The sequence below is a fragment of the Pseudophryne corroboree genome, chromosome 7 (genome assembly GCF_028390025.1).
Source record: "Pseudophryne corroboree isolate aPseCor3 chromosome 7, aPseCor3.hap2, whole genome shotgun sequence".
Taxonomy (NCBI): domain Eukaryota; kingdom Metazoa; phylum Chordata; class Amphibia; order Anura; family Myobatrachidae; genus Pseudophryne; species Pseudophryne corroboree.
The window spans coordinates 66,927,617-66,951,082 of NC_086450.1; the positions used below are offsets into that span (position 1 = coordinate 66,927,617).

At 49.5% G+C, this 23,466-nt stretch overlaps 1 protein-coding gene across 1 annotated transcript in view; it reads left to right on the forward strand.

Annotated features, from left to right (window-relative positions):
- Positions 1–558: 558 nt before the first annotated feature.
- The window catches only part of NDUFA10 (NADH:ubiquinone oxidoreductase subunit A10), a 78,608-nt gene continuing 55,700 nt past the window's right edge, over positions 559–23,466 (forward strand). The window contains exon 1 of the mRNA XM_063933264.1: positions 559–719. Within this exon, the coding sequence (XP_063789334.1) occupies positions 657–719 (63 nt within the window). The 5' untranslated portion in view covers positions 559–656. The remainder of the gene's footprint in view (positions 720–23,466) is intronic.

Below are 23,466 nucleotides of genomic sequence, written 5' to 3' on the forward strand. Positions count from 1 at the left end.
GCCCGCGGGTGGGACAGCGGGACAGTCCCCAAAAAACGGGACTGTCCCGCGAAAATCGGGACAGTTGGGAGGTATGCAATATGGGACTTGCGCATGCGCAACGTATCGAACAACTGTACATAGCGTGCTTTTCCATTTTGTGACTGCATCTCAATCAGCCCCATTATGCAGAAATGTGGCCCATAGGCTACAACGGTTAACGTAACTAATGGGAAATCAGTTTATTTTTTTTAGTGCTTGGTACATTTCATATTTTTGCAGCCTGCATAGAAACATACGTGGGCTGCTTTTGGGAAGAGAGAGGGACTGCTTACATTCCAGGGATTCTTATATACAATGAAAACTGCTGATTTATGCAAATTAGTGTTATAAATATGCCCATTAGTGTTAGGTGCATGGGGGGAGCACATGCCCCATTGCCAGTCCCTATAGTGTGGTAATGAGTCCAATGTACATAGCCCTGACTCCCACATGCAGACAGTCCCCTTCCTCCTCCTGCACATAATATACACAGAACAGAGGCACAGCATGGCACAGTGACTGACTGCAGAAGTGGTGGCAGCAGGCAGTAGGGAGGGCGCCCCTGTGACGTCACATTGTGCGCCGTCGACTCCAAGAAGGTCCCCGGCGCAGAGTGTCCCTGGAAGGGCAGAGAGATGCTGGGGAGAGCGGCGCTCCGTGGCCTGAGGGTGACCAGGAAAGTCGGGATCGTTGGCGTGGTGAGGAGCGGGGATGAGAGCGTTTTCCTGAGCGAGCGAAGGCCCCACTCCCGGCTGTCACTGGCTGCCAGGGTGACAGTCACACACTGCATGCTCTGACAGATACTGCCCCTTATACCCAGGGTCTCACTCCCGGCTGTCACTGGCTGCCAGGGTGACAGTCACACACTGCATGCTCTGACAGCTACTGCCCCTTATACCCGGGGTCTCACTCCCGGCAGCCGGGGTGTCAGTCACACACTGCATGCTCTGACAGATACTGCCCCTTATACCCAGGGTCTCACTCCCGGCAGCCGGGGTGTCAGTCACACACTGCATGCTCTGACAGATACTGCCCCTTATACCCAGGGTCTCACTCCCGGCAGCCGGGGTGTCAGTCACACACTGCATGCTCTGACAGATACTGCCCCTTATACCCAGGGTCTCACTCCCGGCAGCCGGGGTGACAGTCACACACTGCATGCTCTGACAGCTTCTGCTCCTTATAACCGGGGTCTCACTCCCAGCTGTCACTGGCTGCCAGGGTCTCACTCCCAGCTGTCACTGGCTGCCAGGGTCTCACTCCCAGCTGTCACTGGCTGCCAGGGTGACAGTCACACACTGCATGCTCTGACAGATACTGCCCCTTATACCCAGGGTCTCACTCCCGGCAGCCGGGGTGTCAGTCACACACTGCATGCTCTGACAGATACTGCCCCTTATACCCAGGGTCTCACTCCCGGCAGCCGGGGTGTCAGTCACACACTGCATGCTCTGACAGATACTGCCCCTTATACCCAGGGTCTCACTCCCGGCAGCCGGGGTGTCAGTCACACACTGCATGCTCTGACAGATACTGCCCCTTATACCCAGGGTCTCACTCCCGGCAGCCGGGGTGACAGTCACACACTGCATGCTCTGACAGCTTCTGCTCCTTATAACCGGGGTCTCACTCCCAGCTGTCACTGGCTGCCAGGGTCTCACTCCCAGCTGTCACTGGCTGCCAGGGTCTCACTCCCAGCTGTCACTGGCTGCCAGGGTGACAGTCACACACTGCATGCTCTGACAGATACTGCCCCTTATACCCAGGGTCTCACTCCCGGCAGCCGGGGTGACAGTCACACACTGCATGCTCTGACAGCTTCTGCTCCTTATAACCGGGGTCTCACTCCCAGCTGTCACTGGCTGCCAGGGTCTCACTCCCAGCTGTCACTGGCTGCCAGGGTCTCACTCCCAGCTGTCACTGGCTGCCAGGGTGACAGTCACACACTGCATGGTCTGATAGATACTGCCCCTTATACCCAGGGTCTCACTCCCAGCTGTCACTGGCTGCCAGGATGTCAGTCACACACTGCATGCCCTGACAGCTACTGCCCCTTATACCCGGGGTCTCACTCCCAGCTGTCACTGGCTGCCAGGGTGACAGTCACACACTGCATGCTCTGACAGATACTGCCCCTTATACCCAGGGTCTCACTCCCGGCTGTCACTGGCTGCCAGGGTGACAGTCACACACTGCATGCTCTGACAGCTACTGCCCCTTATACCCGGGGTCTCACTCCCGGCAGCCGGGGTGTCAGTCACACACTGCATGCTCTGACAGATACTGCCCCTTATACCCAGGGTCTCACTCCCGGCAGCCCGGGTGTCAGTCACACACTGCATGCTCTGACAGATACTGCCCCTTATACCCAGGGTCTCACTCCCGGCAGCCGGGGTGTCAGTCACACACTGCATGCTCTGACAGATACTGCCCCTTATACCCAGGGTCTCACTCCCGGCAGCCGGGGTGACAGTCACACACTGCATGCTCTGACAGCTTCTGCTCCTTATAACCGGGGTCTCACTCCCAGCTGTCACTGGCTGCCAGGGTCTCACTCCCAGCTGTCACTGGCTGCCAGGGTCTCACTCCCAGCTGTCACTGGCTGCCAGGGTGACAGTCACACACTGCATGGTCTGATAGATACTGCCCCTTATACCCAGGGTCTCACTCCCAGCTGTCACTGGCTGCCAGGATGTCAGTCACACACTGCATGCCCTGACAGCTACTGCCCCTTATACCCGGGGTCTCACTCCCAGCTGTCACTGGCTGCCAGGGTCTCACTCCCAGCTGTCACTGGCTGCCAGGGTCTCACTCCCAGCTGTCACTGGCTGCCAGGGTGACAGTCACACACTGCATGCTCTGACAGCTACTGCCCCTTATACCCGGGGTCTCGCTTCTGGCTGCCAGGGTGTCAGTCACACACTGCATGCGCTGACAGCTACTGCCCCTTATACCTAGGGTCTCATTCCTGGCTGCCAGGGTGTCAGTCACACACTGCATGCTCTGATAGCTACTGCCCCATATACCCAGGGTCTCATTCCCGGCTGTCGCTGCCTGCCATAGTGTTCACTCTAGGACAGAGGTTCTCAAACTCGGTCCTCAGGACCCCACACAGTGCATGTTTTGCAGGTAACCCTGCAGGTGCACAGGTGTATTAATTACTCACTGACACATTTTAAAAGGTCCACAGGTGGAGCTAATTATTTCACTTGCAATTCCTGGAGGAGAACTGCAAAACATGCACTGTGTGGGGTCCTGAGGACCGAGTTTGAGAACCTGTGCTCTAGGATTTTTTTAGGGCAGGGTGCTGAGCATTGAAGAGGGCACATTTTTATTTTGAAGGGCACATTTTTGATGTGACGCTTTGCGCACAAAGCATAGCGCGTATGTTTATAGTTTTTGTACATACATTTTGCCCTTAGTAAATCATATGCCCATGTATACATATAAGACACCTAACATCTGTACTGAGAAACATACTGTATATGTCCAGTCTTCTTGAAAGATCGGCTGTAGCATATACATAAGTAGATAATTATAAATGTCTTTCTCTAACGTCCTAGTGGATGCTGGGGACTCCGTAAGGACCATGGGGAATAGACGGGCTCCGCAGGAGACAGGGCACTTTAAGAAAGAATTTGGATACTGGTGTGCTCTGGCTCCTCCCTCTATGTCCCTCCTCCAGACCCGAGTTTTAATCTGTGCCCGGACGAGCTGGGTGCTACTTAGTGAGCTCTCTTGAGCTTGCTAAAAAGAAAGTATTTTGTTAGGGTTTTTTATTTTCAGAGAGATCTGCTGGCAACAGACTCTCTGCTACGTGGGACTGAGGGGAGAGAAGCAGCCCTACTCACTGAAGATAGGTCCTGCTTCTTAGGCTACTGGACACCATTAGCTCCAGAGGGATCATACACATGATCGCACCTTTGGTCGCCCGATCCCGGAGCCGCGCCGCCGTCCCCCTCGCAGAGCCGGAAGACAGAAGCCGGTGACAGAAGCAAGAAGACTTCGAAATCGGCGGCAGAAGACTCCAGTCTTCATATGAGGTAGCGCACAGCACTGCAGCTGTGCGCCATTGCTCCCACACTAAACCCACATACTCCGGTCACTGTAGGGTGCAGGGGGGGGGGGCGCCCTGGGCAGCAATTAGAGACCTCTTGGCAAAAGTGGGCATATATACAGTTGGGCACTGTATATATGCATGGGCCCCCGCCATATTTTTACACAGAAACGCGGGACAGAAGCCCGCCGCTGAGGGGGCGGGGCTTCTTCCTCAGCACTCACCAGCGCCATTTTCTCTCCACAGCTCCGCTGAGAGGAAGCTCCCCAGGCTCTCCCCTGCAGAATCACGGTAGAAGAGGGTAAAAAGAGAGGGGGGGCACATAAATTTGGCGCAAAAACAGTATATACAGCAGCTACTGGGTTAACACTAAGTTACTGTGTGATTCCTGGGACATATAGCGCTGGGGTGTGTGCTGGCATACTCTCTCTCTGTCTCTCCAAAAGGCCTTGTGGGGGAACTGTCTTCAAATAGAGCATCCTCTGTGTGTGTTGTGTGTCGGTACGCTTGTGTCGGCATGTTTGACGAGGAAGGCTATGTGGAAACAGAGCGGGAACAAATGAATGTGGGGTCGTCGCCGACGGCATCGACACCCGATTGGATGGATATGTGGAAGGTTTTAAATGATAATGTTACTTCCTTGCATAAAAGGTTGGATAAAGCTGAAGCCTTGGGACAGCCGGGGTCTCAGCCCATGCCTGATCCTATGTCGCAGAGGCTGTCAGGGTCTCAGAAGCGCCCACTATCCCAAATTGTTGACACAGATATCGACACGGATTCTGACTCCAGTGTCGATGGCGATGATGCAAAGTTACAGCCTAAAATGGCTAAAGCCATCCGTTACATGATTATAGCAATGAAAGATGTGTTGCACATCACAGAGGAAACCCCAGTACCTGACAAGAGGGTTTATATGTATGGGGGAAAAAAGGCAAGAGGTGACCTTTACCCCTTCACATGAGTTAAATGAGTTATGTGAAAAGGCTTGGGAATCTCCAGATAGAAAACTGCAGATTTCCAAATGGATGCTTATGGCGTATACTTTCCCGCCAACGGACAGGTTACGCTGGGAATCCTCCCCTAGGGTAGACAAAGCTTTAACACGCTTATCCAAGAGGGTAGCCCTGCCGTCACAGGATACGGCCACCATAAAAGATGCTGCGGATAGAAAGTAGGAGGGTATCCTGAAGTCCGTTTATACACATTCAGGTACCTTACTAAGGCCGGCGATTGCGTCGGCCTGGATGTGTAGTGCTGTAGCAGCATGGACAGATACCTTATCTGAGGAACTTGATACCTTGGACAAGGATACTATATTACTGACCCTGGGGCATATAAAAGACGCTGTCCTATATATGAGAGATGCTCAAAGAGACATTAGCCTACTGGGCTCTAGAATAAATGCAATGTCGATTTCTGCCAGAAGGGTCCTGTGGACTCGGCAATGGACAGGAGATGCCGACTCAAAAAGGCACATGGAGGTTTTACCTTACAAGGGTGAGGAGTTGTTTGGGGGGGTCTCTCGGACCTGGTCTCCACAGCTATGGCTGGAAAGTCACATTTTTTTGCCATATGTTCCCTCACAACCTAAGAAAGCACCGTATTACTAAATGCAGTCCTTTCGATCACAAAAAGGCAAGAAAGTCCGAGGTGCGTCCTTTCTTGCCAGAGGCAGGGGTAGAGGAAAGAAGCTGCACAATACAGCTAGTTCCCAGGAACAGAAGTCCTCCCCGGCTTCCACTAAATCCACCGCATGACGCTGGGGCTCCACAGGCGGAGCTAGGCCCGGTGGGGGCGCGTCTCTGAAATTTCAGCCACAAGTGGGTTCACTCCCAGGTGGATCCCTGGGCTATAGAGATTGTGTCTCAGGGATACAAGCTGGAATTCGAAGAGATGCCCCCTCACCGTTACCTCAAATCGGCCCTGCCAGCTTCCCCCTTAGAGAGGGAAATAGTGTTAGCTGCAATTCACAAATTGTATCTTCAGCAGGGGTGGTAAAGGTTCCCCTCCTTCAACAGGGAAGGGGTTACTATTCGACCATGTTTGTGGTACCGAAACCGGACGGTTCGGTCAGACCCATATTGAATTTAAAATCCCTGAACATATACCTGAAAAGCTTCAAGTTCAAGATGGAATCGCTCAGAGCGGTCATCGCAAGCCTGGAAGGGGGGGATTTTATGGTGTCTCTGGACATAAAGGATGCTTACCTTCATGTCCCCATTTATCCACCTCATCAGGAGTACCTCAGATTTGTGGTACAGGATTGTCATTACCAATTCCAGACGTTGCCGTTTGGTCTCTCCACGGCACCGAGAATATTTACCAAGGTAATGGCGGAAATGATGGTGCTCCTGCGACGGAAAGGAGTCACAATTATCCCAAACTTGGACGATCTCCTCATAAAGGCGAGGTCCAGAGAGCAGTTGCTGATCAGCGTGGCACGCTCTCGGGAAGTGTTACAACAGCACGGCTGGATTCTAAATATTCCAAAGTCGCAGTTGATTCCTACGACTCGTCTGCCCTTCCTGGGCATGATTCTGGACACAGGCCAGAAGAGGGTTTATCTCCCGAGGGAAAAGGCTCAGGAGCTCATGACACTGGTCAGAGACCTATTAAAACCAAAACAGGTGTCGGTGCATCACTGCACGCGAGTTATGGGAAAAGATGGTGGCATCATACGAGGCCATTCCCTTCGGCAGGTTCCATGTGTGAGGACCTTTCAATGGGATCTGTTGGACAAGTGGTCCGGATCACATCTACAAATGCATCGGCTGATCACCCTATCCCCCAGGGCCAGGGTGTCTCTCCTGTGGTGGCTGCAGAGTGCTCACCTTCTCGAGGGCCGCAGATTCGGCATTCAGGACTGGGTCCTGGTGACCACGGACGCAAGCCTCCGAGGGTGGGGAGCAGTCACACAGGGAAGAAATTTCCAAGGCCTGTGGTCAAGTCAGGAGACTTGCCTTCACATCAACATCCTGGAACTAAGGGCAATATACAATGCCCTACGTCAAGTGGAGACCCTGCTTCGCGACCGATCGGTGCTGATTCAGTCAGACAACATCACCGCAGTGGCTCATGTAAACCGCCAAGGCGGCACAAGGAGCAGGGTGGCGATGGCGGAAGCCACCAGAATTCTTCGCTGGGCAGAGAATCACGTAAGTGCACTGTCAGCAGTGTTCATTCCGGGAGTGGACAACTGGGAAGCAGACTTCATCAGCAGGCACGACCTCCACCCGGGAGAGTGGGGACTTCATCAAGAAGTCTTCACGCAGATTGCAAGTCGGTGGGAACTGCCACAAGTAGACATGATGGCATCCCGCCTCAACAAAAAGCTACAGAGGTATTGCGCCAGGTCAAGAGACCCTCAGGCAATAGCTTATGGACGCACTAGTGACACCGTGGGTGTTCCAGTCGGTCTATGTATTTCCTCCTCTTCCTCTCATACCCAAGGTGCTGAGAATCATAAGAAGAAGAGGAGTGAGAACAATACTCATTGTTCCGGATTGGCCAAGAAGGACTTGGTATCAAGAGCTGCAAGAAATGCTCACAGAGGACCCATGGCCTCTGCCTCTAAGACAGGACTTGTTGCAACAGGGGCCCTGTCTGTTCCAAGACTTACCGCGGCTGCGTTTGACGGCATGGCGGTTAAACGCCGGATCCTAGCAGAAAAAGGCATTCCGGATGAGGTTATTCCTACGCTGATAAAGGCTAGGAAGGACGTGACGGCGAAACATTATCACCGTATATGGCGAAAATATGTTGCTTGGTGTGAGGCCAGGAATGCCCTTACGGAGGAATTCCAGCTGGGCCGTTTCCTTCACTTCCTACAGTCGGGAGTGACTTTGGGCCTAAAATTGGGTTCCATTAAGGTCCAGATTTCGGCCCTATCCATTTTCTTTCAAAAAGAACTGGCTTCTCTTCCTGAAGTTCAGACGTTTGTAAAGGGAGTGCTGCATATTCAACCCCCTTTTGTGCCTCCAGTGGCACCTTGGGATCTTAACGTGGTCTTGAGTTTCCTGAAGTCACACTGGTTTGAGCCACTTAAAACCGTGGAGTTAAAATTTCTCACGTGGAAGGTGGTCATGCTATTAGCCTTGGCTTCAGCTAGGCGTGTGTCAGAATTAGCGGCTTTGTCACATAAAAGCCCCTATCTGGTTTTCCATATGGACAGGGCGGAATTGCGGACCCGTCCGCAATTTCTGCCAAAAGTGGTGTCATCTTTTCATATGAACCAACCTATTGCTTGCTGGATCTGTATCACGATTCAGCAGGCTCATTCTGCGGCTGGATTGCCGCTGCCAAAATCAGTAAAAGCCCATTCCACAAGGAGGGTGGGCTCTTCTTGGGCGGCTGCCCGAGGGGTCTCGGCATTACAGCTTTGCCGAGCAGCTACTTGGTCGGGTTCAAACACTTTTGCAAAGTTCTACAAGTTTGATACCCTGGCTGAGGAGGACCTTGTGTTTGCTCATTCGGTGCTGCAGAGTCATCCGCACTCTCCCGCCCGTTTGGGAGCTTTGGTATAATCCCCATGGTCCTTACGGAGTCCCCAGCATCCACTAGGACGTTAGAGAAAATAAGATTTTACTTACCGGTAAATCTATTTCTCGTAGTCCGTAGTGGATGCTGGGCGCCCGTCCCAAGTGCGGACTTCTTCTGCAATGCTTGTATATAGTTATTGCTTACATAAGGGTTATGTTATAGTTGCATCAGGGTTGATCTGATGCTCTATTGTTGTTCATACTGTTAACTGGGTAAGTTTATCACAAGTTATACGGTGTGATTGGTGTGGCTGGTATGAGTCTTGCCCTGGATTCCAAAATCCTTTCCTTGTACTGTCAGCTCTTCCGGGCACAGTTTCTTTAACTGAGGTCTGGAGGAGGGACATAGAGGGAGGAGACAGAGCACACCAGTATCCAAATTCTTTCTTAAAGTGCCCTGTCTCCTGCGGAGCCCGTCTATTCCCCATGGTCCTTACGGAGTCCCCAGCATCCACTACGGACTACGAGAAATAGATTTACCGGTAAGTAAAATCTTATTTTTCCAGTGCTGAAGTAGTTATAATCCGTATGTGTTATAAAACAGAAAAGTTAAACAATGGGTTAAAATATATATGAAAAAAATAAGTCTGTTCTACTAGGGAAATACTGTAAGCAGTACATGCTCACTTCTTACCCTGTTCTTTCCCTCTTTATCAGAGTGCTGTGTTATGTACAGTGCCTCCTCTGCCATCCAGTTGGCTAAGGACAGAAATTGTGTTCCAATTTCAGAGGTGGGCAAGGAGTAGACGACAACATTGTAACATGCACTCTGACTGTTACATTCTGTATACAAGGGGGCGATTTATGGTCCTGCAGGGTGCACTGAAAAAGGGCAGGGTGCTTTTTCACATTTTAAAAATGGGCAGGGTGCAGCACCCTGCTGAAACAGTCTAGAAGGAACACTATACCAGGGTGACAGTCACACACTGCATGCCCTGACAGCTACTGCCCCTTATACCCAGGGTCTCACTCCCAGCTGTCACTGGCTGCCAGGGTGACAGTCACACACTGCATGCTCTGATAGATACTGCCCCTTATACCCAGGGTCTCACTCCCAGCTGTCACTGGCTGCCAGGGTCTCACTCCCAGCTGTCACTGGCTGCCAGGGTGACAGTCACACACTGCATGCTCTGATAGATACTGCCCCTTATACCCAGGGTCTCACTCCCAGCTGTCACTGGCTGCCAGGATGTCAGTCACACACTGCATGCCCTGACAGCTACTGCCCCTTATACCCAGGGTCTCACTCCCAGCTGTCACTGGCTGCCAGGGTCTCACTCCCAGCTGTCACTGGCTGCCAGGGTGACAGTCACACACTGCATGCTCTGATAGATACTGCCCCTTATACCCGGGGTCTCACTCCCAGCTGTCACTGGCTGCCAGGATGTCAGTCACACACTGCATGCCCTGACAGCTACTGCCCCTTATACCCAGGGTCTCACTCCCAGCTGTCACTGGCTGCCAGGGTGTCACTCCCAGCTGTCACTGGCTGCCAGGGTGTCAGTTACACACTGCATGCTCTGACAGCTGTTGCTATATATGTGTGTTTGTATACGTATGTATATATATGTATGTATATATATATATATATATATATATATATTTCTCTGACGTCCTAGTTGATGCTGGGGACTCCGTAAGGACCATGGGGATATAGCGGCTCCGCAGGAGACAGGGCACAATAATAAAAGCTTTAGGATCAGGTGGTGTGCACTGGCTCCTCCCCCTATGACCCTCCTCCAAGCCTCAGTTAGATTTTTGTGCCCGGCCGAGAAGGGTGCAATCTAGGTGGCTCTCCTGAGCTGCTTAGAATAAAAGTTTAAGTTAGGTTTTTTTCTTTCAGTGAGACCTGCTGGCAACAGGCTCACTGCTACGAGGGACTTAGGGGAGAGAAGTAAACTCACCTGCGTGCAGGATGGATTTGCTTCTTAGGCTACTGGACACCATTAGCTCCAGAGGGAGTCGGAACACAGGTCTCACCCTGGGGTTCGTCCCGGAGCCGTGCCGCCGACCCCCCTTGCAGATGCCGAAGTTGAAGAAGTCCAGAGGTCCAGAAACAGGCGGCAGAAGACTTTCAGTCTTCATAAGGTAGCGCACAGCACTGCAGCTGTGCGCCATTGTTGTCAGCACACTTCACCAACAGTCACCAACTGTCACTGAGGGTGCAGGGCGCTGGGGGGGGCGCCCTGGGCAGCAATGTATAATACCTTTTTATGGCTAAAATACATCACATATAGCCCTTGAGGCTATATGGATGTATTTAACCCCTGCCAGATCTCACAAACTCCGGGAGAAGAGCCCGCCGAAAAGGGGGCGGGGCCTATTCTCCTCAGCACACGGCGCCATTTTCCTGCTCAGCTCTGCTGTGAGGAAGGCTCCCAGGCTCTCCCCTGCACTGCACTACAGAAACAGGGTTAAAACAGAGAGGGGGGGCACTTATTTGGCGATATGATTACATATATAAAAATGCTATAAGGGAAAACACTTGTATAAGGGGTTGTCCCTGTATAATTATAGCGTTTTTGGTGTGTGCTGGCAAACTCTCCCTCTGTCTCCCCAAAGGGCTAGTGGGGTCCTGTCCTCTATCAGAGCATTCCCTGTGTGTGTGCTGTGTGTCGGTACGTGTGTGTCGACATGTAGGAGGACGATGTTGGTGAGGAGGCGGAGCAAATTGCCTGTATTGGTGATGTCACTCTCTAGGGAGTCGACACTGGAATGGATGGCTTATTTAGGAATTACGTGATAATGTCAACACGCTGCAAGGTCGGTTGACGACATGAGACGGCCGGCAAACAAATTAGTACCTGTCCAGGCGTCTCAGACACCGTCAGGGGCTTGTAAAAACGCCCATTTACCTCAGTCGGTTGACACAGACACAGACACGGACACTGACTCCAGTGTCGACGGTGAATAAACAAACGTATTTTCCTTTAGGGCCACACGTTTCATGTTAAGGGCAATGAAGGAGGTGTTACTTATTTCTGATACTACAAGTACCACAAATAAGGGTATTATGTAGGGTGTGAATAAACTACTTGTAGTTTTTCCTGAATCAGATAAATTAAATGAAGTGTGTGATGATACGTGGGTTTCCTCCGATAGAAAATTATTGGCGGTATACCCTTTCCCGCCAGAAGTTAGGGCGAGTTGGGAAACACACCTTAGGGTGGATAAGGCGCTCACACGCTTATAAAAACAAGGGGCGTTACCGTCTCCAGATACGGCAGCCCTCAAGGAGCCAGCTGATAGGAAGCTGAAAAATATCCTAAAAGTATATACACACATACTGGTGTTATACTACGACCAGCAATCGCCTCAGCCTGGATGTGCAGCGCTGAGGGGGCTTGGTCGGATTTCCTTACTGAAAATATTGATACCCTTGACAGGGACAAGATTTTATTGACTATAGATGCATTTCTATATATGCGAGATGCGCAGAGGGATATTTGCATTCTGGCATCAAGAGTAAATGTGATGTCCATATCTGCCAGACGAAGACACGACAGTGGTCAGGTGATGCAGATTCCAGACGGCACATGGAAGTATTGCCGTATAAAGGGGCGGTCCATCGGACCTGGTGGCCATGGCAACAGCTGAAAAATCCACCTTTTGTTACCCCAAGTCACATCTCAGCAGAAAAGGACACAGTCTTTTCAGTCTCAGTCCTTTCGTCCCCATAAGGGCAGGCGGGCAAAAGGGCCAGTCATATCTGCCCAGGGGTAGAGGAAAGGGAAGAAGACTGCAGCAGGCAGCCCATTCCCAGGAACAGAAGCCCTCCACAGCTTCTGCCAAGTCCGCAGCATGACGCTGGGGCAGTACAAGCGGACTCAGGTGCGGTAGGGGGTCATCTCAAGAGTTTCAGCACGCAGGGGGCTCACTCACAAGTGGACTCCTGGATCCTACACGTAGTATCCCAGGTGTACATTGGAAATTCGAGACGTCTCCCCCTCACAAGTTCCTGAAGTCTGCTTTACCAACGTCTCCCTCCGACAGGGAGGCAGTATTGGGAACAATTCACAGGCTGTATTCCCAGCAGGTGATAATCAAAGTACCCCTTCTACAACAAGGGAAGGGGTATTATTCCACACTATATTGTGGTACTGAAGCCAGACGGCTCGGTGAGATCTGAAATATTTGAACACTTACATACAAGCGTTCAAATCAAGATGGAGTCACTCAGAGTAGTGATAGCGAACCAGGAAGAAGGGGACGATATGGTGTCACTGGATATCAGGGACGCTTACCTACATGTCCAAATTTGCCTTCTCACCAAGGGTACCTCAGGTTCGTGGTACAGAACTGTCACTATCAGTTCAGACGCTGCCGTTTGGATTGTCCACGGCACCCCGGGTCTTTACCAAGGTAATGGCCGAAATGATGATTCTTCTTAAAAGAAATATGGACGCTTTCCTGATAAAGGCAAGGTCCAGAGAACAGTTGGAGGTCGGAGTAGCACTATCTTAAGTAGTTCTACGACAGCACGAGTGGATTCTAAATATTCCAAAATCGCAGTTTTTTCCGACGACACGTCTACTGTTCCTAGGGATGATTCTGGACACAGTCCAGAAAAGGATGTTTTCTCCCGGAGAAGAAAGCCAGGGAGTTATCCGAGCTAGTCAGGAACCTCCTAAAACCAGGAAAAGTATCAGTGCATCATTGCACAAGGATCCTGTGAAAAATGGTGGTTTCTTACAAAGCGATCCCATTCGGTAGATTTCACGCAAGAACCTTTCCGTGGGATCTGCTGGAAAAATGGTCCGGATCGCATCTTCAGATGCATCAGCGGATAACCCTGTCTCCAAGGACAAGGGTGTTTCTTCTGCGGTGGCTGCAGAGTGCTCATCTATGAAAGGGCCGCAGATTCGGCATTCAGGACTGGGTCCTGGTGACCACGGATGCCAGCCTGAGTGGCTGGGGAGCAGTCACACAAGGAAAAAATTTCCAGAGAGTGTGATCAAGTCTGGAGACTTCTCTCCACATAAATATACTGGAGCTAAGGGCAATTTACAATGCTCTAAGCTTAGCAAGACCTCTGCTTCAAGGTCAGCCGGTATTGATCCAGTGGGACAACATCACGGCAGTCGCCCACGTAAACAGGGCGGCACAAGAAGCAGGAGGGAAATGGCAGAAACTACATGACCTCTACCCGGGAGAGTGGGGCCTTCATCGGGAAGTCTTCCACATGATTGTAAACCGTTGGGAAAAACCAAAGGTGGACATGATGGCGTCCCGCCTGAACAAAAAACTAGACAGATATTGCGCCAGGTCAAGGGACCCTCAGGCAATAGCGGTGGACGCTCTGGTAACACTGTGGGTGTACCAGTCAGAGTATGTGTTCCCTCCTATGCCTCTCATACCAAAAGTACTGAGAATCATAAGAGGGAGATGAGTAAGAACGATACTCGTGGTTCCGGATTGGCCAAGAAGGACTTGGTACCCGAAACTTCAAGAGATGTTCACGGAAGACCCGTGGCCTCTACCTTTAAGAAAGGACCTGCTCCAGCAGGGGCCTTGTCTGTTCCAAGACTTACCGCGGCCGCGTTTGACGGCATGGCGGTTGAACGCCGGATCCTGAAAGGGCATTCCAGATGAAGTCATCCCTACCCTGGTCGAAGACAGGAAGGATGTAACCGCAAAACATTTTCACCGCATTTGGTGAAGATATGTTGCGTGGTGTGAGGCCAAGAAGGCCCCTACAGAGGAATTCCAACTGGGTCGTTTCCTACATTTCCTGAAAACAGGACTGTCTATGGGCCTAAAATTAGGGTCCATTAAGGTTCAAATTTCGGCCCTGTCGAATTTCTTCCAGAAAGAACTGGCTTTAGTGCCTGACGTTCAGATGTTTGTAAAAGGGGTACTGCATATACAGCCTCATTTTGTGCCCCAGTGGCACCTTGGGATCTCAATGTTGTTTTGAGTTTCCTAAAGTCACATTGGTTTGAACCACTCACCACTGTGGACTTAAAATATCTCACATGGAAGGTGAAGATGCTATTAGCCCTTGCTTCAGCCAGGCGTGTGTCAGAATTGGCGGCTTTATCATATATAAAGCCCTTACTTAATTTTTCATTCTGACAGGGCAGAATTGAGGACTCGTCCTCAATTTCTCCTTAAGGTGTTTTCTGTTTTTCACATGAACCAACCTATTGTGGTACCTGCGGGTACTAGGGACTTGGAGGACTCCAAGTTACTTGACGTTGTCAGGGCCCTGAAACATATGTTTCCAGGACGGCTGGAGTCAGAAAATCTGACTCGCTGTTTAGCCTGTATGCACCCAACAAGATGGGTGCTCCTGCTTCTAAGCAGACGATTGCTCGCTGGATTTGTAATACAATTCAGTTTACACATTCTGTGGCAGGCCTGCCACAGTCAAAATCTGTAAAAGCCCATTCCAAAAGGAAGGGGGCTCATCTTGGGCGACTGCCCGAGGGGTCTCGGCTTTACAACTTTGCCGAGCAGTTACTTGGTCAGGGGCAAACACGTTTGCTAAATTCTACAAATTTGATACCCTGGCTGAGGAGGACATGGAGTCTCTCATTCGGTGCTGCAGGGTCATCCGCACTCTCCCGCCCGTTTGGGAGCTTTGGTATAATCCCCATGGTCCTTACGGAGTCCCCAGCATCCACTAGGACGTCAGAGAAAATAAGATTTTACTTACCGATAAATCTATTTCTCGTAGTCCGTAGTGGATGCTGGGCGCCCATCCCAAGTGCGGATTGTCTGCAATACTTGTACATAGTTATTGTTACAAAAATCGGGTTATTCTTGTTGTGAGCCATCTTGTCAGAGGCTCCTTCGTTGTTATCATACTGTTAACTGGGTTCAGATCACAGGTTGTACGGTGTAATTGGTGTGGCTGGTATGAGTCTTACCCGGGATTCAATATCCTTCCTTATTATGCACGCTCGTCCGGGCACAGTATCCTAACTGAGGCTTGGAGGAGGGTCATAGGGGGAGGAGCCAGTGCACACCACCTGATCCTAAAGCTTTTATTATTGTGCCCTGTCTCCTGCGGAGCCGCTATATCCCCATGGTCCTTACGGAGTCCCCAGCATCCACTACGGACTACGAGAAATAGATTTATCGGTAAGTAAAATCTTATTTTTCTACAATATGAATGAAAAAGGGCGCCTCATAGTGCATGAACCAGTTTTAAACAAGGAATTTATTTTTCACGATGGACTTTCGTCTGACGAAGTCCATCGTGACGAAACGCGTAGGGGTGTGGCCTGGCGTGAAGGAGCAGACGTCGGTGGTGAGCCTGCTGATCGTTACTGCTGGGGGTATACCCACTCATTTGTTACAGGTTGAGTATCCCTTATCCAAAATGCTTGGGACCAGAGGTATTTTGGATATCGGATTTTTCCGTATTTTGGAATAATTGCATCCCATAATGAGATATCATGGTGATGGGACCTAAATCTAAGCACAGAATGCATATATGTTACATATACACCTTATACACACAGCCTGAAGTTAATTTTAGCCAATATTTTTGATAACTTTGTGCATTAAACAAAGTGTGTGTACATTCACACAATTCATTTATGTTTCATATACACCTTATACACACAGCATGAAGGTCATTTAATACAATATTTTTAATAACTTTGTGTATTAAACAAAGTTTGTGTACATTGAGCCATCAAAAAACAAAAGTTTCACTATCTCACTCTCACTCAAAAAAGTCCGTATTTCGGAATATTCCGTATTTCGGAATATTTGGATATGGGATACTCAACCTGTATTATACGTGTATACTTACGGTGGTTGAGACCGCCACATCTGGTACGTCACTTTTAAACCGAGTGTGTATAAAGAAGTGAAAAATAAATTCCTTGTTTAAAACTGGTTCATGCACTATGAGGCGCCCTTTTTCATTCATATTGTAGAAATCATTGTCTGCTGGTAGTGGATACTGGCTTAGAGGAGACGCCGATCTCAAAGATCTAATGTGCAATGGAGACCTATAGACACCATAGGATACACCTGGTTGGTCTTGGAAATTATAATCTGGAAACTGGGACTTGTGGTTCCACGGATTGGAGAATAGACTTGCGCACGGACTTTTTGTATATGTATGTATATATATATATATATATATATATATATATATATATATAAATCTCCAGGAGGTGATATTTGTTGCGCAGGTAACCTTCCTCCAAACAATTTGTAGAATTAGTAGTGTATTCGTTTTGTTCAGAGCACTTCCCCTGTGTTTTCCAGGGTGGCTGCCTGTTTTTCCAAATGACCCGCTGTTCAAACAGGTCTTCATAAGATCTAAAAAACAAAGCGGTCGATTCAATTCGGCAACTTAAGAATAGCGCCGGGAATTAGCTCCCGACGCTATTCAATTCAGCTAAAGTTAAGTCGGCGAAAGCCCGTTCTCGCCGACTTAACAGGTAGTTTTGTCAGGAGAACGGGCATTCTCCGACTTAACTACCCGCGGCGATGCTGATTCCCGACAGAATCAGCCTCGCGCCGGCTGCGCGACAGCACTTTTGTCGGTTTTCTTCTCTCACCCCCCGGGGATGAGAGAAGAATTCCTGACAATTGCGGGTAACTAGCAGCTGAATTGAATAGCATCGGGAGCTAATTTCCGGCGCTATTCTTAAGTTGCCGAATTGAATCGACCCCAATGTGAAAAAGGCGCCTCCTAGTGCAATACTGATAGTATAATTAACCTCCACCAATAAGAAAACACCCTAAAAGTTGGAGGTGTACCGTAATAAGTGGTCTTAAACCACCTTTATGCAGCGTTTAGCGATCCAAACTTTCCCCGGTTTTGATGGTTATTTCCCGGATGCAAAAGGTCACTTAGATGTCCAAAGCCTCAATTCTCATAATCGCCCAAATGCAAAAGATGAGATGAAAAACGACTATAGTGTAATAAAATGTAAAAAAAACATTTATTTGATATTACACAATTAAATAGTTGCCCGTACCATAAAAAAGATTAAAACAGCTTATCTGATATCAAGTATCTCGGTCCATCGGTCTGTCACTCAGACCGATGGACTGAGATACTTGATATCAGATAAGCTGTTTTAATCTTTTTTTATGGTACGGGCAACTATTCAATTGTGTAATATCAAATAAATGTTTTTTTAAATTTTTATTACACTATAGTCGTTTTTCATCTCATCTTTTGCATTTGGGCGATTATGAGAATTGAGGCTTTGGACATCTAAGTGACCTTTTGCATCCGGTAAATAACCATCAAACCCGGGGAAAGTTTGGATCGCTAAACGCTGCATAAAGGTGGTTTAAGACCACTTATTACGGTACACCTCTAACTTTTAGGGTGTTTTCTTATTGGTGGAGGTTCATCATACTATCAGTATTGCACTAGGAGGCGCCTTTTTCACTTTGTTTTTATATATATATATATATATATATATAGAAATGGTAACTCCGGCACTCCACTTGAAACAGCTCACAAATACAATGCTTGCTCCTGTGCCTTCCCACCGGGGGACTCCCCCAGAATAACACCAAACGAAAGAGGCGGCACTCGAAGTCAGTGAATAAATGTAGATATATTGTGATAGAGCGTTGACGTTTCGGGGACGTGCTCCCCTTCCTCGTTCTGAGGAAGGGGAGCACGTCCCCGAAACGTCAACGCTCTATCACAATATATCTACATTTATTCACTGACTTCGAGTGCCGCCTCTTTCGTTTGGTATATATATATATATATATATATATATATTTCTCTATCGTCCTAGTGGATGCTGGGGTTCCTGAAAGGACCATGGGGAATAGCGGCTCCGCAGGAGACAGGGCACAAAAAGTAAAGCTTTAGGATCAGGTGGTGTGCACTGGCTCCTCCCCCTATGACCCTCCTCCAAGCCTCAGTTAGATTTTTGTGCCCGGCCGAGAAGGGTGCAATCTAGGTGGCTCTCCTAAAGAGCTGCTTAGAAAAGTTTAGCTTAGGTTTTTTATTTTACAGTGAGTCCTGCTGGCAACAGGATCACTGCAACGAGGGACTTAGGGGAGAAGAAGTGAACTCACCTGCGTGCAGGATGGATTGGCTTCTTTGGCTACTGGACATTAGCTCCAGAGGGACGATCACAGGTACAGCCTGGATGGTCACCGGAGCCTCGCCGCCGGCCCCCTTGCAGATGCTGAAAAGAGAAGAAGGTCCAGAATCGGCGGCAGAAGACTCCTCAGTCTTCTTAAGGTAGCGCACAGCACTGCAGCTGTGCGCCATTGCTCTCAGCACACTTCACACGGCAGTCACTGAGGGTGCAGGGCGCTGGGAGGGGGGCGCCCTGGGAGGCAATGTAAACCTATTTTTTGGCAAAAAATACCTCACATATAGCCTCCGGGGGCTATATGGAGATATTTAACCCCTGCCAGAATCCGTTGAAGAGCGGGAGACGAGCCCGCCGAAAAAGGGGCGGGGCCTATCTCCTCAGCACACAGCGCCATTTTCCCTCACAGAAAGGCTGGAGGGAAGGCTCCCAGGCTCTCCCCTGCACTGCACTACAGAAACAGGGTTAAAACAGAGAGGGGGGGCACTAATTTGGCGTTAGAAATATATAAAAAGATGCTATAAGGGAAAACACTTATATAAGGTTGTCCCTATATAATTATAGCGTTTTTTGGTGTGTGCTGGCAAACTCTCCCTCTGTCTCTCCAAAGGGCTAGTGGGTCCTGTCCTCTATCAGAGCATTCCCTGTGTGTGTGCTGTGTGTCGGTACGTGTGTGTCGACATGTATGAGGACGATGTTGGTGAGGAGGCGGAGCAATTGCCTGTAATGGTGATGTCACTCTCTAGGGAGTCGACACCGGAATGGATGGCTTATTTAGGGAATTACGTGATAATGTCAACACGCTGCAAGGTCGGTTGACGACATGAGACGGCCGACAAACAATTAGTACCGGTCCAGACGTCTCAAAAACACCGTCGGGGGTTTTAAAACGCCCGTTTACCTTAGTCGGTCGACACAGACACGGACACTGAATCCAGTGTCGACGGTGAATAAACAAACGTATTCCTTATTAGGGCCACACGTTAAGGGCAATGAAGGAGGTGTTACATATTTCTGATACTACAAGTACCACAAAAGAGGGTATTATGTGGGATGTGAAAAAACTACCTGTAGTTTTTCCTGAATCAGATAAATTAAATGAAGTGTGTGATGATGCGTGGGTTCCCCCCGATAGAAAATTATTGGCGGTATACCCTTTCCCGCCAGAAGTTAGGGCGCGTTGGGAAACACCCCTTAGGGTGGATAAGGCGCTCACACGCTTATCAAAACAAGTGGCGGTACCGTCTATAGATAGGGCCGTCCTCAAGGAGCCAGCTGACAAGAGGCTGGAAAATATCATATAAAAGTATATACACACATACTGGTGTTATACTGCGACCAGCGATCGCCTCAGCCTGGATGTGCAGAGCTGGGGTGGCTTGGTCGGATTCCCTGACTAAAAATATTGATACCCTTGACAGGGACAGTATTTTATTGACTATAGAGCATTTAAAGGATGCATTTCTATATATGCGAGATGCACAGAGGGATATTTGCACTCTGGCATCAAGAGTAAGTGCGATGTCCATATCTGCCAGAAGATGTTTATGGACACGACAGTGGTCAGGTGATGCAGATTCCAAACGGCACAAAGGTGTATTGCCGTATAAAGGAAGAGGAGTTATTTGGGGTCGGTCCATCGGACCTGGTGGCCACGGCAACTGCTGGAAAATCCACCGTTTTTACCCTAAGTCACATCTCTGCAGAAAAAGACACCGTCTTTTCAGCCTCAGTCCTTTCGTCCCTATAAGAGTCATATTTGCCCAGGGATAGAGGAAAGGGAAGAAGACTGCAGCAGGCAGCCCATTCCCAGGAACAGAAGCCTTCCACCGCTTCTGCCAAGCTCTCAGCATGACGCTGGGACCGTACAGGACCCCTGGATCCTACAAGTAGTATCCCAGGGGTACAGATTGGAATGTCGAAACGTTTCCCCCTCGCAGGCTCCTGAAGTCTGCTTTACCAAGGTATCCCTCCGACAAGGAGGCAGTATGGGAAAAAATTCACAAGCTGTATTCCCAGCAGGTGATAATCAAATTACCCCTCCTACAACAAGGAAAGGGGTATTATTCCACACTATATTGTGGTACTGAAGCCAGAAGGCTAGGTGAGACCTATTCTAAATCTAAAAAAATTTGAACACTTACAAAGGTTCAAATCAAGATGGAGTCACTCAGAGCAGTGATAACGAATCACTAAGGGTACCTCAGGTTCGTGGTATAGAACTGTCACTATCAGTTTCAGACGCTGCCGTTTGGATTGTCCACGGCACCCCGGGTCTTTACCAAGGTAATGGCCGAAATGATGATTCTTCTTCGAAGAAAAGGCGTCTTAATTACCCCTTACTTGGACGATCTCCTGATAAGTGCAAAGTCCAGGGAACAGTTGGAGGTCGGAGTAGCACTATCTCGGATACTGCTACAACAGCACGGATGGATTCTAAATATTCCAAAATCGCAGCTGATCCTGACGACACGTCTGCTGCGCCTAGGGATGATTCTGGACACAGTCCAGAAAAAGGTGTTTCTCCCGGAAGAGAAAGCCAGGGAGTTATCCGAGCTAGTCAAGAACCTCCTAAAACCAGGAAAAGTGTCAGTGCATCATTGCACAAGGGTCCTGGTAAAAATGGTGGCTTCCTACGAAGCAATTCCATTCGGCAGATTTCACGCAAGAACTTTTCAGTGGGATCTGCTGGACAAATGGTCCGGATCGCATCTTCAGATGCATCAGCGGATAACCCTATATCCAAGGACAAGGGTGTCTCTCCTGTGGTGGTTACAGAGTGCTCATCTTCTAGAGGGCCGCAGATTCGGCATTCAGGATTGGATGCTGGTGACCACGGAGGCCAGCCCGAGAGGCTGGGGAGCAGTCACACAAGGAAAAAATTTCCAGGGAGTGTGATCAAGTCTGGAGACTTTTCTCCACATAAATATACTGGAGCTAAGGGTAAATTTATAATGCTCTAAGCTTAGCAAGACCTCTGCTTCAAGGTCAGCCGGTATTGATCCAGTGGGAAAAACATCACGGCAGTCGCCCACGTAAACAGACAGGGCGGCACAAGAAGCAGGAGGGCAATGGCAAAAACTGCAAGGACTTTTCGCTGGGCGGAAAATCATGTGATAGCACTGTCAGCAGTGTTTCATTCCGGGAGTGGAAACTGGGAAGCAGACTTCCTCAGCAGGCACGACCTCCACCCGGGAGAGTGGAAACTTCATCGGGAAGTTTTTCCACATGATTGTGAACCGTTGGGAAATACCAAAGGTGGACATGATGGCGTCCCGTCTGAACAAAAAACGGGACAGGTATTGCGCCAGGTCAAGAGACCCTCAGGCAATAGCTGTGGACGTTCTGGTAACACCGTGGGTGTACCAGTCGGTGTATGTGTTCCCTCCTCTGCTTCTCATACCTAAGGTACTGAGAATTATAAGACGTAGAGGAGTAAGAACTATACTCATGGCTCCGGATTGGCCAAGAAGGACTTGGTACCCGGAACTTCAAGAGATACTCACAGAGGACTTATGGCCTCTGCCGCTAAGAAGGGACTTGCTTCAGCAAGTACCATGTCTGTTCCAAGACTTACCGCAGCTGCGTTTGACGGCATGGCGGTGGAACGCCGGATCCTAAGGGAAAAAGGCATTCCGGAAGAGGTCATTCCTACCCTGGTCAAAGCCAGGAAGGAGGTGACCGCACAACATTATCACCACATGTGGCGAAAATATGTTGCGTGGTGTGAGGCCAGGAAGGCCCCACGAAGAAATTTCAACTCGGTCGATTCCTGCATTTCCTGCAAACAGGAGTGTCTATGGGCCTCAAATTGGGGCCCATTAAGGTTCAAATTTCGGCCCTGTCGATTTTCTTCCAGAAAGAATTGGCTTCAGTTCCTGAAGTCCAGAAGTTTGTCAAGGGAGTATTGCATATACAACCCCCTTTTGTGCCTCCAGTGGCACTGTGGGATCTCAACGTAGTTCTGGGATTCCTCAAATCACATTGGTTTAAAACCAGTCAAATCTGTGGATTTGAAGCATCTCACATGAAAAGTGACCATGCTCTTGGCTCTGGCCTGGGCCAGGCGAGTGTCAAATTGGTGGGTTTTTTCTCAAAAAAGCCCATATCTATTTGTCCATTCGGACAGGGCAGAGCTGCGGACTCGTCCCCAGTTCTCTCCCTAAGGTGGTGTCAGTGTTTCACCTGAACCAGCTTATTGTGGTGCCTTGCGCCTACTAGGGACTTGGAGGACTCCAAGTTGCTGGATGTTGTCAGGGCCCTGAAAGTATAGGTTCCAGGACGGCTGGAGTCAGGAAAACGGACTTGCTGTTATCCTGTATGCACCCAACAAACTGGGTGCTCTTGCTTCTAAGCAGACTATTGCTAGTTGGATGTGTAATACAATTCAGCTTGCACATTCTGTGGCAGGCCTGCCACAGCCAAAATATGTAAATGCCCATTCCACAAGGAAGGTGGGCTCATCTTGGGCGGCTGCCCGAGGGGTCTCGGCTTTACAACTTTGCCGAGCGGCTATTTAGTCAGGGGCAAACACGTTTGTAAAATCCTACAAATTTGATACCCTGGCTAAGGAGGACCTGGAGTTCTCTCATTCGGTGCTGCAGAGTCATCCGCACTCTCCCGCCCGTTTGGGAGCTTTGGTATAATCCCCATGGTCCTTTCAGGAACCCCAGCATCCACTAGGACGATAGAGAAAATAAGAATTTACTTACCGATAATTCTATTTCTCGGAGTCCGTAGTGGATGCTGGGCGCCCATCCCAAGTGCGGATTATCTGCATTACTTGTACATAGTTACAAAAATCGGGTTA